Below are 17,500 nucleotides of genomic sequence, written 5' to 3'. Positions count from 1 at the left end.
AATCCGTTTTTAATTGAGTTTCCCACCTGGGTCTGTGGGAGTGGTCAATTTCCCCCCCCCCCCCCCCCACCCCCCGTGCCATGATATGGGAAATTTGTCTGAACTGGGCCACCAGAAAACGACAAATTTAAAATATGACAAGCATTGCGCACACTGTGTGGCCGTGCAGCGTATGTCCAGAGCTTCTGATGTCAAGATATAACTTTTTTTTTTATAAATTCCACGTGAAGAATCTTAACTTTATTAAGGAAAGGAAGTATTAGGAGAAATGGAATAGCATAATCCCATTTACATTTGTTTTTTTTTGAATTGTTGCGCAGTCGTTTGATGATTACCGTGATTATTATATTGATGATAATGATGATGATGATGACGATAATTGCACCTTGGATAAATACTACCAAAATGTAGGCTGCCAGTGGCGGGGGATGAGGTCGTGTTGTGTCTTATCGACCCTTTCGAATACTGAACAATCAATACAGAACGAGATAATTCAACTCTTTAAATAGGGATTACTCTTCTTAATCTGGCCTCTTTTCTGCTGTTTTTGAATATCCAAGTAAAATCAATACTTCCAAAGATCATTTAAAACTCCTTTTCTCCCAGCTGGAGTTTAGTCCTTGACCTACCCGAAGAAGAAAGATCTGCCACTGAGCAAGAAAATGTCTTTGAAATCTACGCTATTAATTAAACTGTTAAGCTTTTTGAAACAATTCCGCATCAGTCCCGCCGCTGCATGCATTCCCGTGAATGTCGACCATGCGCAGAAGAAGTACTGAAACATCAAGTCTTAAGGACGAAGACGATTTTGTTTATAAGTTCCCCTTTCAGTATCATAAAAACATCTCTGAACTGATATAAGTTGTTTTATGGACGAGAAAGATCCGACGCGGCGAATTTTGTTTCGAAAACGAACGATCTACTAAATCTCGCCGGTTTCACAGACAACCCGACGCTTGGTACAAGGCATCCCAGCCAAGCCCTTGATTTGCTGTTGACATCTTAAAATCAGATCACCTGTGCCGCGGTTCTTTCGGCAACATATAGCTACAAGAAAAACATGTCTGAAGAATACTTGGTCATTTAGTTGGAATAAGAGAACTCTTAATTAACTCTGCTCCAACGAGTCCCCTGTCGAGTTCCGAGCTGAATTACGCAAAAATGTGCTTAAATCATTGTTCTTCCAATCATCTATTCTGATTTTTAACGTTTGTTGTCCAGGACCTCCCTTAATACGTTTTAACTAGTATTATTGGGTCAAGTAATAATAATAATAATACATAATAATAATAATAATAATAATAATAATAATAATAATAATAATAATAATAATTGGTTACTGGCCAAGCCGTGAAAAGTTATCGATTCAAAGCGTATTTAATATAATTATCTTTAACAAAGTATTGTTTTAGTAAAAAAAGCATTTTACATGATGTTTTTTACGTTTTTATGTGACAAAAAATAAGATGAATTTGTCCCGGCCCGGCTAAAAATATTATTTCTTGAGATGATGTCAGTTGAGCCGTCATAAAGATTGCATGACACCACTGGTGAGATGGGGACGGTTTTCTAGACCGAGTCAGGCTAAAGCAAACAGAAGCCAGATTAAGAAGATTAATCCCGATTTAAAGAAATACTCGTCTGTAGAGATTATAGTCACTCGTTTCATCTGCTGTTGTTATCGTTCCGCAACTAAAACTGTGCATTCGGAGCTCTCTACAATTTAGTATACTCTTGGTGAGAGAGACTGGTGATTTTCGGAGCGATTTTAATTCCTTAGCATTGTTTTGGTGAAGTTGATTGCGCGAGAAGCGACCGAACAGATTGAAAACTGGTGAGTAATTAGTGCTGCTTTTATGATTCGTTTTTGTGTCTAAGGTCAAAGCGATCGGAGCCAATGCAACAATTTTAAGTGCCCATAGCAATGAACCTGTTGAGTTGGAGTAAACTATCAAAATGGTTTGTGATCCGATCTCAACGCGAAATGACGACGATACGCTCGTTTCACCGTCTCTAACGAAATGCTTAAGACTACATTTGACATCTTGAACTCGGTGGTTAAACCGAGTACAGTCAGTACCAAATTTTATTCCCTGAATTCGTTTCCTCATACCTTTGTTTTGGCCTTAGATGAAAAATATTCAGACTGTTTCCGGGAAGGATTCTTTTAAAATCCGGATCACGGCTACTCTCCTGGTTTGAGGCACAATGGCAAAAAGACTGAGCCAGATAAAGAACAAAGTCAGAACATCTTGCAAAGATAACAACTTTTTGTTGCGAAGAGAGCGACAGCGGCAAATCACTCATTATTATTTTAAATTCAAATGCTGGTTGCAAGACCACGTTCCGAGGCGGCCAAACCTTAAAGGACAGGAATCTGTTCAAATGTTCGTAAATTCCATTGTCGTTCCTTTTAATAATGCTTGTGTTTCGGTGTTATCAATTAACGCTGCGTGAATTCCGTCTCTCCCACAACTCACATATGTTCATTTATCATCGATTGTGTTTGTTCTATCCCCTACATCGCTCGTTTTTGTGTTTTTTAGAGCAAGGTATATTGCTGATTTCTTGCAGTAAATAATTGTTATCGCAAAGAAAAACATTTGTTGCATTGGAGCTGGTGGTTGGGGGTATTTCAACTCGTTCAATCATTGACTCGAAGCTCTGTGTTCCATCCCCTATGTGGCTCGTCCTTACGTCTTTTGGATAAGGTCTGACAGTAAATACCTTTCATCGCAAGGACAAGCATACGTTACATTGGAGCTGGGGTTGAGGGGCATTTCAACTCGTCACAGTTCAATCATCGGCACTGCGCATATTGAAGAATGGCAAGTAAATTACCGTCTCTGTAGACTTCAGTTTGGTCAGATTTCATAAAGTTCGCCGGATAGCAGGCTCAGGTAGGCTCAGACAGGGTTTTCGCGGAGAATCGGCGTCTTTTATTGCAAGCGAAATTTCTATTTTCTATGACGTCTGCCTGCCTAGTTCGAAGAATGAAGAAAAGACTAAAATAGTATCTTGCCTGTTCTTCTTTCATATCATCGCAGTTATCAACGTTAGCCCTACAGTAAAGTCATATATAGTCTGTTCCTTTCCACATCCTCCACTGGGTTCATTAATCTGAACTCCCAAAATCATTTGTTTGATGGAGCACTGTACCAGTTTACAACCGGGGTTCAATGGAATCAAATCTCGTGTATGCCTGAAAAATTGGGACTGCATAGTAATAGTTGTTGCCTTGCATAGTAGTTTGAAGATAGAATCAGCGGTAAACTGGCAACCTTTGTGGCGTTTATATTGCTTTGGCAAGAATCCCCTTACAACTGGGACTTCTTCACACTAACTGAAACATTCCTGGGAAAGTGGGTGGTGAGAGGAATATCATTTGTGCGTGTGGATGTTCAGTTGAGAAATTTCAGAAAGCAACGACAACATTCAATCTTTTTGAATATCCACTTCTCGTATAGTTCAGTCTGCCAGACGATTTGGTGGAAAAGACGAGGTGCCGGGGTCTGTGGAAAACACAGGGTACCAGGGTCTAATTAGGCCTAAGGTTAGCTTTAAAAAATGTTTAGGATTTTGTTTTGTACCGTCAGCCCGTGTTATCCACAGACCCCGGCACCCGTGCACCCCGTACCCCGTCTTTTCCACCAAACCGTCTGTCTCTCTTTGTTTGCAGTTTATTTACTTGTCTCTTTCAGTCCCTTCTGCTTATTTTGTTTTCCACGTAAAATGCAGGGAGTTAACTCGAAAACCCCAAGGTTCATTTGTTCCCCTGACTCGAATTTTATTCACATATCTCTTTCTCCATATTTTGTTATATCTTTTATATCTTCAGTATTTGCAAATATGTATTAACTGTAAAGAGTAAATAGAGTATTGTTGTTGTTGTTGTTGTTGTCTAAACCTCAAGATAAGGTTAACAAATAAAACGAACTCTGTTCGAAAATAAAAACTTCAATTTCAAAATAGCCACGGCACAAAATTAGAAAGAAGAAACTTAGTCAAGCAGTAGGGTTTAATTTAACGAAGAAAAATTATGCTGTCGGTTACCACTTCAAACTTGGGTAAATCTTTTTGAACATGAACATTTTTGTTCTTGAAAAACTGGTGTGAGGTCAGAAAATGTAGATATTATAGATATAACTGCGATGGTTAGGCCAAAAACCAAAGTAATTACTTTGGCCAATCAAAAAGGACGGAGACAATCCAGTAAACCAATCAAAACTCGAAGTAATTACACGTAGCCGACAGAAAGCACGGGAAAATGTGCACGCGCGAGCCACGATTGGTTTTGGTTTCACTTCTGATTGGTTGAGAAAATGGCGTGAGAACTTTGAACCAATCACTGAGTGAAGTAATGCAAAACCAAAGCAATTCGCTAAGTACTTTCGACACTCAATTGAAAACCGCTCTATGTCTTTCCTCCACGGGTCAGTTTATCATTCTCATGAACTCACGAAATGGCAAGCTCCCAGTTGGCTTAAAGCTCAATCGGTAGAGAGCTGGGTTCGAATGCTTTTGCTACTGCTCAAGTAACGTCGATTCTTTCTGCAGTTCAAATATGTCTTTCGTAAAAAAGGTTTCTTCACAGCATCTTGCTTACATTGCTCATGGGTTCGTTGTGAACTACGTACGCCGGCATTTGTGCTTGGACAAGAGAGTATGAAGGTAACAGAGGTAATCCCTCATATTGGCCCTATTCCCATCGTAATCCCTCTTAAGTTATTTTTGGTCGCCTGTGAGATCTGGTATTCCCACGAGGGTTAACTGATAGCCAATCATACGTCCTCATTTTCGCGAACGACGCGAATCATTGCGTGGGAATTCGTTCAGCTGTCAACATTGGTAAAAATGGGGACATGTGATTGGCTATCAGTAAACCCTCGTGGAAATACCGGATCTCGCAGGAGATCTAAAAATAACTTAAAAAGGATTACGATGGGAATAGGGCCAATATGAGGGATCACCTCTCTTACCTTCATACTCTCTTGGCTTGGACTCATGTTTGAACTTCGTTCCACATATGCACCGGGCTTGGAGGTTTTAATATCTGGTCTTTTTGCAAATAGATTTGGAAAGAACAACTAGCTGAAAAAAATGTTCCGTGTCCAAGCCCATAAGATTTTCAGTATTGTTCATTTTTCAACAATGCCGGAAAGAATTTAGCGCTTTGCACTTGTCTGTTCAGTTTTCGACTATACGTAAAGCCGATGGATTTAAGTTGCTGTAACACCTGCAGGCATGTCAGCAACTAAGATATCTGCGAAGATTGGGTCCACAATGAGACAACTTGACGCAGAGATCCAGTGTCCTCGAAAAGGCTGGCGCCTTCTGTAATTTACATCACGAACTCTGAGGAGATTATGCGATAGGCTCTCAGACCCTTGAGGGAGGGTCCCTAATTCGTGGATCTCTCAGCAGATAAAAATCTTGCCATTTTAGCGCCTGATAGTCTCTCCTTTTGTGGCCGGTAAGATGAAGATTCGGATCATCGCGAAAAGTCCATACCGTCTTCTTAACAAAAGGCCCACAGACCATTTTAAGTTGCAAATTGACTGAAAATCTTTTGAACCTGAAACTAGGTAGACACCTGACACGATGAGGTCCAAACATTCACAAACATACCATAAGACGACGCCAATACCCATAGTCTCTTCTGTGAACACTCTTGCATCATCTGTGGTCTTTCTTTCTCACCTATAGCTAGCCTGCGAACGCAGACGTATTTCCGGCGTTCGCAGGCTAATCTATCTTCGTTGACAGAGGCGAAATAGAGCGAAGCGCAACTGACTGAGCATGAGAAACTCATCTGCTTTTATGACTTCTGTAAACAAGGAAAACGTACTGGAAGTTTTGGTGAGAAGGAAGTGTCTTTTGACGTATGACATCTGTTAACGAACAATCAGGGGCACCCAGTGTCAATTTACGAAAAATATCTGTTCGGAAGACGATTTGAGATCTAGAATTTTCGGAACATTTGTTGTAAAATTCCTTGCTTGCCTGCCTGTCCTAGGATTTTCGAACATCTAAAACATGATATAATTGCCCATTTTTAACGGATTTTTGCCCTAAAAAGGTCACCTATAATTTTCGGGAGCCTTTTTTCTGGCTGAAATTTTCGAATAGGTAAGTTTTGATCCCTATAATTTTCGGATCACTACTCATTCAGCTAGGAAATCCGAACAAATGAAAAATATATAGGGGATAAAAATATTCCTGTATCTACCGGTTAAATACTAAAATACGTTTAACAATGCTAAGTTTAAGTGGTTTTGAACTATATTCTCGTTGGGTGCCCCTGGAACAATCCAGTCAAATAAGCTGTCCAGCTGCGCTGACAGAAACTAAGCAGCAGGAATGACCCATAGTCTTGTCAAAAGCAAAAGAAAGAAACTTTAACACCAATACGAAAGAAGGTTGCAAGCCTGCAAATTGCAAGCGGACTAGTCAGGGAAGGTAATTTCTAGACATGTCACCTAAATGCTTACAAAAACCTTAATACATGATGAGCTAACTAAATCTAACATTCTAAAAACCTAGAATAAAAATAACTACGTAGTAAAACATGAAGAATAGTACAAGGTGAGCTGGCGACGAAAATCCCAGCATGAAGTGATTCTGTCTGCCGCAACTCAGAAGGCAAGCTTTTCCAAAGCACCGCACCGCTGTAGCTAAAACTGTTTTTCAAAATATACTGGTGCGTGGCATTAGAACAGCAAGCTTGTTCACGGAGTCCCTCAGTCAACAGTAATTTGAAACGTTAGGATCGATTGATGAATAATATTTTTTGAATATTCGGGTGTCAAGACCATTTAAGGACTTAAAGACCGCATAATGGCTTTCTGCATTTGGCGCTGCATACTCAACCTTCAACAACAAAGTTTACCAAATAAGCCGGGGTGCATGGTTGGTGCAGTGGTGAGAGCACTCGCCTCCCACCAATGTGGCCCTTGTTCGATTCCCAGACTGGGCGTCACATGTGGCTTGAGTTTGTTGATTCTCTACTCTGAACCGAGAGGTTTTTCTCCGGGTACTCCGGTTTCCCCTCTCCTGAAAAATCAACATTTGACTTGATTTGTGTTAATTGTTAATCTCAGTTTACAGTGTCTCCAATTAGTGTTCCAGCGCTAGAAGGACTAGACACTTCAATAAAGTTCCTTTCCTTTCCTTTCAATCGATATTAGCGTCATATCTCGAAGAGGTTAAAATTCAGGCAGCGTGGGTTTGGAGCTTCTGTAATTTATGAGAAAGCGTTAAATTGGAGTTCCCCCACACTACACTGTATTAAACAGTCATAATATGGCCTAACCAAGGCGTTCAAAACTAGCAGGTGAGTCAAACGAGGGAGATTAAGATTCTATTCATCTCATCTATTTAATAAACGTATATCTATATCAGCATAACTGTTTTGTCAATGGGAGATTTAGAACAGAAATTCGATTGTTATTTTCTTGAATCTACATTTCGAGAGGTGCGTCCCAGATCTTTTTGGTATATTGCTCCAAAATTCAAGTTAAGCACCATAATAGAAAAAGAGTTCTTACAGTGAAGGTTCAATCGAGAGTATTTTATATAGAATTTTTCAGAGGAAGAAGATCGCGTGTTATAATGATGAACATCTTGAGTTGGGCTAAGTAAATTAGAAACTGTTCGACAGCACTCCTTTATTGCAGTATAGTGGCATTGGCAACGGCATAATATAATGGCATAGCGTGTTCAGTAAATTTTTCAAGGTTTATTAAGCGGACAATCTTTTTTAGCATTAAAATCTTATCTCAATGTATATTAGCTGCCTGACCCCAGGAAATGAGGTGAGGCCACAGGAAATATACTTATGGTAGGACTTAATATATACACGGATTCCAGATATCTTGAATTTTGTTCCACCTAATTTCAGTGGGATGGACCAATTTATCACCGAGGAGAACAACTGAAGGTCGCATGCACAGCCAAGGTTGAATCCGAGATATGCAGCACTTTGAGGAAAAAGCTCTGTCATCCGCGACTTGAACACCTGAGATCGTGAAACGCAGTTTGAATGACACCTTCATAATCTTGAGCCGGGATAAATTTGACAAATTTGACAACTCCTAGATAGTCAGCAATTAAATTAATCTTGCAATTAAATTTAAAAAATGAGCCTGACCACACATATACAGACCCCTTCCTTGATACAACTGAATGGTCATTAGAGATTCGGACTGATATCTCTTCAACAGTGTTTGCAGGAAACCTGGCAGGCACCAGACACTGACCAGTTCATAGCAATTTAATCGGAAGCCAAAATCTGGCATTCGGCTTTGGATTAACACACAGTCTTTTTTTGTACAGTAGGGCATCGAGGTCTAGACGCGAGATAGGTGGAAAGATGGATGAATTAATTAGTTTTAAACCTCGCAGTACAAAACTGAATTGTGTGGAAACCTTACAAAACACTATTACAGATAAAGATAATATATCACATTAAAATTGAAACAACTGCCGTCTATTTACAAAGGGAGCAGAGAGGTTGGTGCAACAGAACTAAGATGCCGAGAGAAACAATTTTAACTATAAAACAAACAAAATTAGAATGTCATGTTTGAATGCATAAATCACTCATTCTAGGCCACCATGAATGTTTTGTGTCACGACTTCAACCAAAGCAGTAATCTCGATCGTCTGAATAAAGGATTTATTTGCAGGTGAGGGGCGATAGCCAAAATGCCACTGTTCTTATGTTTGAGTGACAAATCCAATTAAACTGTAATATTGGTTGATTTATTCCCTGGTTGTATTAAAAGTTTAGAAGAAGGATTATCTTTCACGTTGGGACCAAATTCTTTAACAGGCGAATCGATATCCTTGAATCCAATTTTAATTTGGCGCTCGGCCAAAAAAATCATCAAATATCGACTTTGCCTTTCATTTGGCTTAATATAAAAGTAAGAATAACCTGATACATAAACCGGCGCAGTCATCCATAGCCTGCAAAAAGTGTAACCTATCAAGTCAATATCGAAGGATTTCTTGAAAAGATGCCTCGTTTTACCACCGCAATAATGAAAGTATGAATGCACTCATCGTATTTGAAAGAGCAGAATTGTTAATTACCCACTGGATGACTATATCCGGTATTAATCATCTGAGGCCTGGATTGCTAGAGTGGTCCTTAATGATTTTCTCAACTTATATTTTTCTTGGACGTTTCCATTGTTCACTTAGATTGCTATCAATTTAAATTAAACTTTCTATTTTCATCTTTATCAAAACTTGCGAAAAAAGCTGCATGTACTGATCCAAAGATGCTGGCAAAAACACGTTATAAGTATTTGATAGCTTTTTCGGGATAATCGTTGATTTATTTCGCGCTGGACTTTGGACGACATTATCCGATATTCTGTTCATAGAGGCGCTCGACGAAAGAACATTTTCACTGTTGAATGACAGTGGGTTGGATTCATTTTAAAACAAAGTTATCTTTGTAGAAGATACAAGGTAATTCGCCGTATCACGCGCGCGTTTTTCCACGCTTTGCGTGAAGCGCGTTTTTGGCGTCTTTTTCAAAGATAGGGATAAAAAGACAGGGAAATACTCTCCTTGAGTTAATTACTGCGTTAAGCATCAATCTATGGGTAATAAAACGAACAAATCCTTTCCGGTGTCTTAGTCTATTTTTTTTTTTGCATTGATCAGTGTATGAGGTCTGATCATCCGTAGCTAAGAGCATTATTGCTATATTATCACTGGTCCATATTGCGCAGTCAGAGTCTGTATGTTCCGCAAAGAAACTTTTCAGCGCTTCAAGAGCTACGAAACATGCGAGGAAAAAAATTGGCTATTCTCTGCTCTTGCCCACGAAGAAAAATCATCCGTTTGCGAGCGGTAAAAACGTGACGTGTTGGGGGTGGGGAAAGGTAATCTACTTGCCGCGATTTGACACAACATTCGTGACCTCAACTGAGCAGATCAAAATCACTCGAGGATTTAAAGAAAGAAACATCATCTTGAATTATTTTGTAAACACAAATGCGAGTGTGTTCTCGAATTGTCATGAAACGGTGAGTTCCACAAATTTTCATTTGTCATTGACCGGCATTGATTTTTTATTTCATTCTCCATGCAAAATGCCACTGTAATGGTTTTCTCAAGGCTAATCACTGGTGCGAATTAATTCAATCGGTTGCAGTTACGAAAATCAAGACAACACGAGATCTTACCGAGGCGCGAGACTTTTTGTCTCTGATAGCAGTAAATGAACTTGATATCTGAGAATCATCGTTCTTTTGATGGGGAATAGCGAAACATGCTCTTCGACCGTTGCGCGAAAATGACGTGGGTTAATTGGCAGTAAGAAGGTGAAAACTGCTCCGTTTATCTCTAAAGAAACAAACACACCAGATACATTTGTGGAATTTTTGACGAAAACAGGGCTCATTAATCACCGCATGTCGTTTAGCTGTCAGTAGCAAATCCCTTTAATTGATGATTAATTGTGTCTCTTTGTTCTTATCTCGAACAGATCGTCTTCAGCAGTTTATCTCTTGGTTTCACGATGAATCGTTCCGATCAGATGTACGCTCGGCTTGGAAGTACGTGCTGAGGTTTTAGCATGTTTCTGATGAATGAGAACTTGATGTAATGAAGTTTGTTATCTTGGCGCCAACGTTCCTGAATCTCTGCAGATGTAACTGGCCTTGATTTATTGTCGATTCTTCTCACAGCCGTCAGTTCTGCTGGGTGTCCTAATTAGCTAGTTGAGCGAAATGGCCAGCATCTATCCACGTTTCACGGCTGCTGTGTTATTAATTTTATTTACTCTACCTAAACTATCGAAACCTTGTATTCATTTGCTGGAAGAGAGACGGAAACCAATGAGCGTGGGGCAACGCGCGGTACTTGTCAAAGTTGTGTTCATTGGAAAAGTGATTAACGTTTACAAGAAAGACGCATTGACAGAAACTCACCCCGCCGACTTTCGAGTATGGAAGGTTCTTAAAGGTAGAAAAATAGTTGAGGAAGTGTTCGAAACTTACCCTTCGGATCTCATAAGGGTTTACGGTTTTGGAGAGAGTAGATTATGCCTTTCCCCTGTCGAGCCGGGAGATGTACATATGGTTTTTATGGTTTACGAACCGAAGTCGCGAGTACTCGTTGCACGGTACGAAGACATATTCGGTGCCACATCACCGCCAACCGCTAGCAATGAAGAGGAAGTACTGCAGGCGTTAGGTACGTAAATGAAGATTTCATTTATCTTTTAATATTTTTTCGTACATCCGTGTTCATTATGTTATCCTGTGAAAGAGTTAAGATTATCTATGGCTTACGCAGTCTTTAGGAGTGGACGGAAAAAAAAAAAGCCACAGACGGCATTATTTCGCCAAGTGTCAAATGAAACGAATTCATCATGCGCTGCGCGTGGCATATTGATCATTTTAAGCGAGCAAAGTTTCTCTTGCAGAAGATAAAGAGCTCGATGTATATTGTTCTTTGGGTTCTAGAGAATCTTCTCTTTTTTGTAAAGTATTTGACTGGGAATTTGTTTCCGGAACTCTAGGCTTCGATAATAAAATCAGAAGTGTTTTAAAAATATATTCTCGATTTCGACTGGCGAGTTGTTGATCAAAATAAGGCTACATTAATCGTGTTTAAAATAATATAGATAATTTTTTACAAGCTACATCAAGATTCTGTGCTGTCATGATGTCGCCTCGAATATACAGCTACCACAAGCTCTGTACAAATAACACATGTATGATGCGCTTTACGGTTGAAGGCAACTTTAGCGGGAAAGAACCCTTTTATATTGACTTCGATTGTTTGACCCCGGGTCACGACAGCTAATGGGAAACATTCTCCCACCTTCTCACGTACTGCAGTTTATTGGTCGGTTGTTATTTTTCACGCCTCATGTGATGAAGCGGCCTCTACACGTCGAAGGGACGAGAAGTATCCCTTGTGTGTGATTGTCAAGCAGCCCTCCAGCACGCGGCCTTGTCAACATATGGGCAATCCACTTTATGTGCTGTTTTAGAGCTCTTATCTAACACACTTTTTGGTAATTACAAATGAAAAGGTTTTCATTACCGACTGACAGCGCTATTCTGTTTCACTTATTTCCGGAATCTCTCCTTTTGTAAAGTTTGTTTTAGTTTGACTGCGCAAAGGGTCATTTCTGCTAACCCTTCCGACTCAGGGATTGGCTCAGAGCTTCATCACTCTTTGCTTGAGAAAACACAAAGGTGGTTTCGCAAACAAGGGTTTGCTGACAACCATACTGCATTGGTTGATACACAGCTTATTCGTGTCAAAACAAAGATTTTTTTTCCTTACAGTCCACACCAAGCTTGTATTTCTGATTGGCTATTAGCTTTCACTAAAACTTCGATTTAGTGTGCGTTGTCAAGGTGGATTTACGCTGAGTGCCAATCAAGTCATTATCGTCACAAACTATGCGAAATTATCTCCATCTTTCCACGCGTTTTCTGCAAAAAAGACGTTTACAGAGCTGCAGAGAAACGTTTGTGTAGGCGCGGCGCAGATTTGGAGGCTTTCGTTTAGGAATTTTCGCACTTCCTTGGAATTTCGCGGGTCTTCATCGCGAAGTCGTCTCGATCTTTCCCACCCTTTAATTGTATCCAGAGTGGTGCCATGGAGTCTACCGTTTTTACCAAACTGTTCGGATTAAATCAAACTTCGTTAGTGTAATCTACAGGTGTTGAATTAATATAGAAGTCGGCAACACATTTATGGCGACAACCAGTCCTGTTTGTTTTTTCGACGAGGTATGATACCCTCGGGGCACCCAACGAATTCAGAAGAAGTTGGGAAACGAAACTAAGGATATCGGACGCTCCAGAGTACCGAATTTAATGTGCAAATCACTATAAAGTAAACTTCCTTCCATTAGTTGTTTTCGGTCTTTTTGGGTGGGGTTTAGAAGCATGAATCAGTAGACGGTGCGGCTTTCTTTGTGTTCACTTTAAGATGTATCTAGAGAGAATCCATTTAGCCAGTGTGAGGTATTGAACGAATTATATCAGGTAGAGAATCAAGATGCAATGAAAGAGAACTGATTTCGTGACGTGCTTGGCTCTTGGGAAACCCGGTTAACAGCTATTAAGTAGCTAATTGCCCTTATTAAAACACTCTGAAAGATTCCGTTAAATCGTATAGTTTGATTACATATGAATCAAAACAAGAGGAAGTGAGCTTACTTTTATTTTAGGAAACACTTGGAAGATTTCATTTTACGTTCTTGTGTTTTTGACACTTAAGTTTTGCTAAATTTAATCCAATTTGTCCGTGCGAAGAAAGAAAACTGTCTGGATTCGTAACGCGTAAATGCGCGAAAAAGGGGGACAAGAGACGTTGAAGCGGATACCGTCTACTTGAAATGCGGGGATTGATGGATTAACCAGTTTCCTCTTAATGACCAAATTAAACACTTTTATTATCAAGAGTTTTAATTAAAAGCCCTAGCGTTGCTTGCAGTATTTTATTCCAAACCTTCAGATACAAAGCAACAGATTGGTGGTAGTTGATTGTATCATTTTTTCGAAGATTCTCGCGTCCGGTCTTGTTTAGATATTCCTTAACCGTTATATCAGCCTGGTTCATTTTACCTTGTTTATTACGTGGAATGCCGAAGGCATCCACGTCTTAAAACCGGGCTGGAATCTTTTTTTTGTTGGTAGTCACAAATGTGCATACCCCACGGATATTGAATTAATCTCCGATCGGGTGGACTGATTTATATTCCCTACGGTATTTCCAAACTTCCCTGCCCCGAGGAGAACTCCTATACTTCCCAAGCCATCACGATTTTTCTCTGCTAGCGCGTTAGACCACTCGGCCACCGTGACACACTTCCGTCAGATTGGTGAAAGCAAACATTTATAATAGAATCTTTCCGCCCGCCATGATTGTTTCAGTATTAAACTATTCGATAAAGTGGATAGATGCTTTTTCTTTGAGAAAGGCAAGCTTTAAAGGTAAGGAGAATTTTCTACGTTATTTCTAGATCTTGCTTCGTACTTGTGTGTTCCACTGTGAACATTATTATTTTGCATACAACGAATACTTCATTAGAAGCATTTTGCATAGAACGAATACGTACTCCAATATTTCTTGGGAACCAGTTTGTTCGCCGTTTTGACGTAGAAAGAAAATAAGAAAATAGCTTTGAACGGCCAAACAAGATAAAAAATGAAATCAAGTTTATAAAAAACGAATTAGCTATCGCCGTCACGGGGACTTCGCAGCCGTCCCCCATCCAAGTACTAACCTCATTCGGAGGAGCTTAACTTCAGCTGACACTTGGACTAGCATCAACGATTGTGATCTTTATGTTAAATTCGCACATAGATCTTGTCGAACTTTAGAAAGAAAAAAAAACGCACTAACAAAAACCAGGTGTTATGCCGTTATTTTGTCACATATGTATCCTTTGTTTCGTGAGTTGTCAGTAAACACGCAAGGTATAACTTGATCACAGGCGGCCGCTAAAATCGATGTCACTTCCGATTTTGCGATTTTACTTGTATGACCAAAAATACGATAGAAAAATTGAACTCTGAAGGAACGAAACAAAAATCTCCCGAAATGTTTTTCGCTGATGGCAAATTGTTTTATTCTCGATCTACACTTCCTAAAAGTTCCTTCTGCTCTCCTTAAAAACTACATATTAATATTTATTTACTTTTTCGTCAATATTTGTTTTGCATAAAGCAGGCTAGCAAAATCTGTACCTTGCTTTGTTAGCATTTTTGAGCTTTAAAATAGAATTTTTGGGCGTATGTTCCTGACAGCATAAGTCGCATATTTTAACGTCCCCCATCCAGATACTTACCCCGCTGGAAAGGGGAAAACTTTAGTAACATTGGTCTTGGAAAGGTGTCAGAAGCTCAGAGTACACGCTTAAGCTTGTGGTGAAAAAGAAGTTGTAAATGATCAACGTATCGGCTTTGAAGCCAAATGTTTCTCGATTTCCCGTTATTTTCTTCAATCGTTCTGGGCTTAGTATTTTACTGAACGACATGCCTTCTTAGAGGGTATATAGCAAAGATGTCTACCATGGCACCGTAATGATTTACGATACCAAACAATGTCGTGTACTATTAGAGCTACATATTGTGCAAGGACTTGAATCTCCTGGAAAAAACAAAACGCCGCTCAGTTGACAGTTATGGAAAAAAACACTGTCAAGTTACTGCACTACCACACGCAATGCGTTCTTACTTTAAAAAATATCCCGTATCTCCTCAATTCTACCCCCCCCCCCCCCCACCTCCATACTAAAAATCCCGTATCCCCACAATTTTTTTACCTAATTATCCCGTATCCTGATCGCTTCTCGGGCTTTTGGCTAAGATTAGTTTCTTGGCCAAGGACTACGGTCAAGTACTATTGTACAACGTACGGTACTTTTTCAGTGCCGTAAGGGGCAGGCACAGAACAGTTTCGGCTGTTTGTCTGTTCTCTCGAAAACGATGACAAGGGTTTTTTGGGTTTTTTGTTCAGCTCGAGTGTAGAATCAGGACGAACTGTTAATAGTTTCTGATAACTATTTACTACTGGTAGCTTTTGTTGAATTGTGAATCGATGATAGAGAGAGGTTTGACGATCTCAATCCGGACTGGACTACTGGATTTAAGGATTTTTCCTAACGAGATTTCAAGTTATTGTGGAACGTTTGGTACCAAGTTACTGAAATCAAGATTATGGAATTGTAAAATTAGAACTTTGGACTGGACTATACAACACGCAATTACGGAATTTTTGAGCATTGAGAGAAATAGAGCACGGATGTTGTCTTCTTGTCTTCGCCACGGCAAATTTATACAGTTTGCAAGGAACTAAACCAGGATTACAGAACCAGACGTCGATTACAGGGCCCGGTTGTTCGAAAGCCAATTACCTTAATCCAGGATTAGCGTAAACTTTTGTTTCATGTTTTCAACTTTTTGGTCACAGTTTCCTTTGCTTATTTTTGTTTTTCAAGATTGACTTCTTCTAATGTAAAGTTTTTCTGAATATCAGCCTTGAACAGCATTTGGGAGTAGAGGATAAAACTCGTTTTAAAACCCAGTTTCTGAACAACTGGCCCAGGATGATAAGTTGTTGAACTGTGATTTGTAATACGTTTTTCGGATGATTTAAGGCTGATCCTGTAATTTTTGGATGAAAGGAGTTAACGAAGCAAGTAAAACTGTAGGATTTGAATTAAGTCTCCTTCCAAAAAATAAATAAATAAAAGATCCCGTATCCTGATAACCTGCTAATAGGGCTTCGTTGTTTGCATTTGCAAATTTAGTAACATTAGTAATGAGTTTTTACAAAAAAAAATCTTTAAGTTATATTACAGATGTATCTTTCTAGTAACCTTTCGCCATTTTCCGAAGTCTAACTGTACTTGAAGTTCACTGTAACTGGACAATTTGTGTTAACTGTTTGCGCATTCCACGGTTACGCTCATGTAGGCGTCTTGTTAACTTTACGTTAGTTGCTTATGAATAAATACCGAAATTGAAAAAGTAAACAAATCGAATGAAGTTATTAAAATCCTTGAAATTCGAATTAGAAATTTGGACGGCCACCCGTTTTTTCCATAACATGTCTGATGATCTGGAACAAATCCGGAAGAGGAAGATATGCGGATAATCGATATGTTGTCCTGCGGCAAATGTTCCACTTGCGGTAGGAAAATACCCACAAGTGTAATTGTATCATCATCGGCCGGTTGTGGCCGGAACCGTATGTGAATGTATTCAATCCTTTCACAGTCGATAGCAGTATAAGCGCAATGAAGAGATTTAAAGAATTCTCGCAAATCTGTATTAAAGGAAACCGTGAATGTTAACACCGGTGAACGAATCGATTATCTTGCTGTGTGCTAGATACTTCGGAAAATACGGGTGCTCCGGCCCTAATAGTAGTCGAACGTACTTACCATCATCCGAGTTTTAGTTCGGATGCTTCACCAGTGAGCTTGGAAATAGGCCCTTTGGTTAGGCTCACGCTGTTCAATTTTTCGAGCAGCTCTTCGAAATTGAATCTGATACACCAGATTATCTCTGAGCAATGATGATTTGAAACTTCGAAATTTTACACAAAAAGTATGGGATCATTCACCGCTTTTGCCACCCAAGAATTGATCAGTTTTTGATGACTAATAATTGGCTCGATATCGAAGCTAAACGGCTTAAGAATTGGAGAATTAACTAAGTTTAACAAGTATTTGTAAATGCTCTCTGTGAACAAACTCGTATGTTGACGTTAGGAAACAAGATGTAAAAAGGAACGAGAGAAGTGATCCTCGTTCTTTTCCGGGACAATGTAAGCAACTGTTTTTTTGTAGACACCTAAAAAAAACCTGGTGGCTTCGAATTCAATGGGCTTGGAACCATGACCTCTGCGATGCCGGTGCGACGCCCGCGCCCACGAACTGAGCTATGAATCCACTCAGTTGGGAGCAGGTCAATTTGTTGGGCTCATTTGAACGGGCGTCTGGTCC

At 39.7% G+C, this 17,500-nt stretch overlaps 1 protein-coding gene across 6 annotated transcripts in view; it reads left to right on the top strand.

Moving 5' to 3' along the window:
• LOC138038452 (uncharacterized) overlaps positions 1–17,500 on the top strand; it is a 67,562-nt gene that overhangs the window by 19,049 nt on the left and 31,013 nt on the right. For 2 of the 6 annotated variants that reach the window (XM_068884357.1, XM_068884320.1), the window contains exons 1-2: positions 9,745–10,043; positions 10,505–11,214. In XM_068884357.1, the coding sequence (XP_068740458.1) occupies positions 10,749–11,214 (466 nt within the window). In that variant the 5' untranslated portion in view covers positions 9,745–10,043; positions 10,505–10,748. Of the gene's footprint in view, positions 1–1,632; positions 1,835–2,606; positions 2,901–9,744; positions 10,044–10,504; positions 11,215–17,500 lie in introns of those variants that run through there. The other 4 variants (XM_068884328.1, XM_068884336.1, XM_068884351.1 and 1 more) reach the window with 3 other exon arrangements.

Source organism: Montipora capricornis, chromosome 1, assembly GCF_036669925.1.
Source record: "Montipora capricornis isolate CH-2021 chromosome 1, ASM3666992v2, whole genome shotgun sequence".
Lineage (NCBI taxonomy): Eukaryota > Metazoa > Cnidaria > Anthozoa > Scleractinia > Acroporidae > Montipora > Montipora capricornis.
Note: the sequence above shows the minus strand (reverse complement) of the source record. Positions and strands in the feature narration are given on the sequence as shown.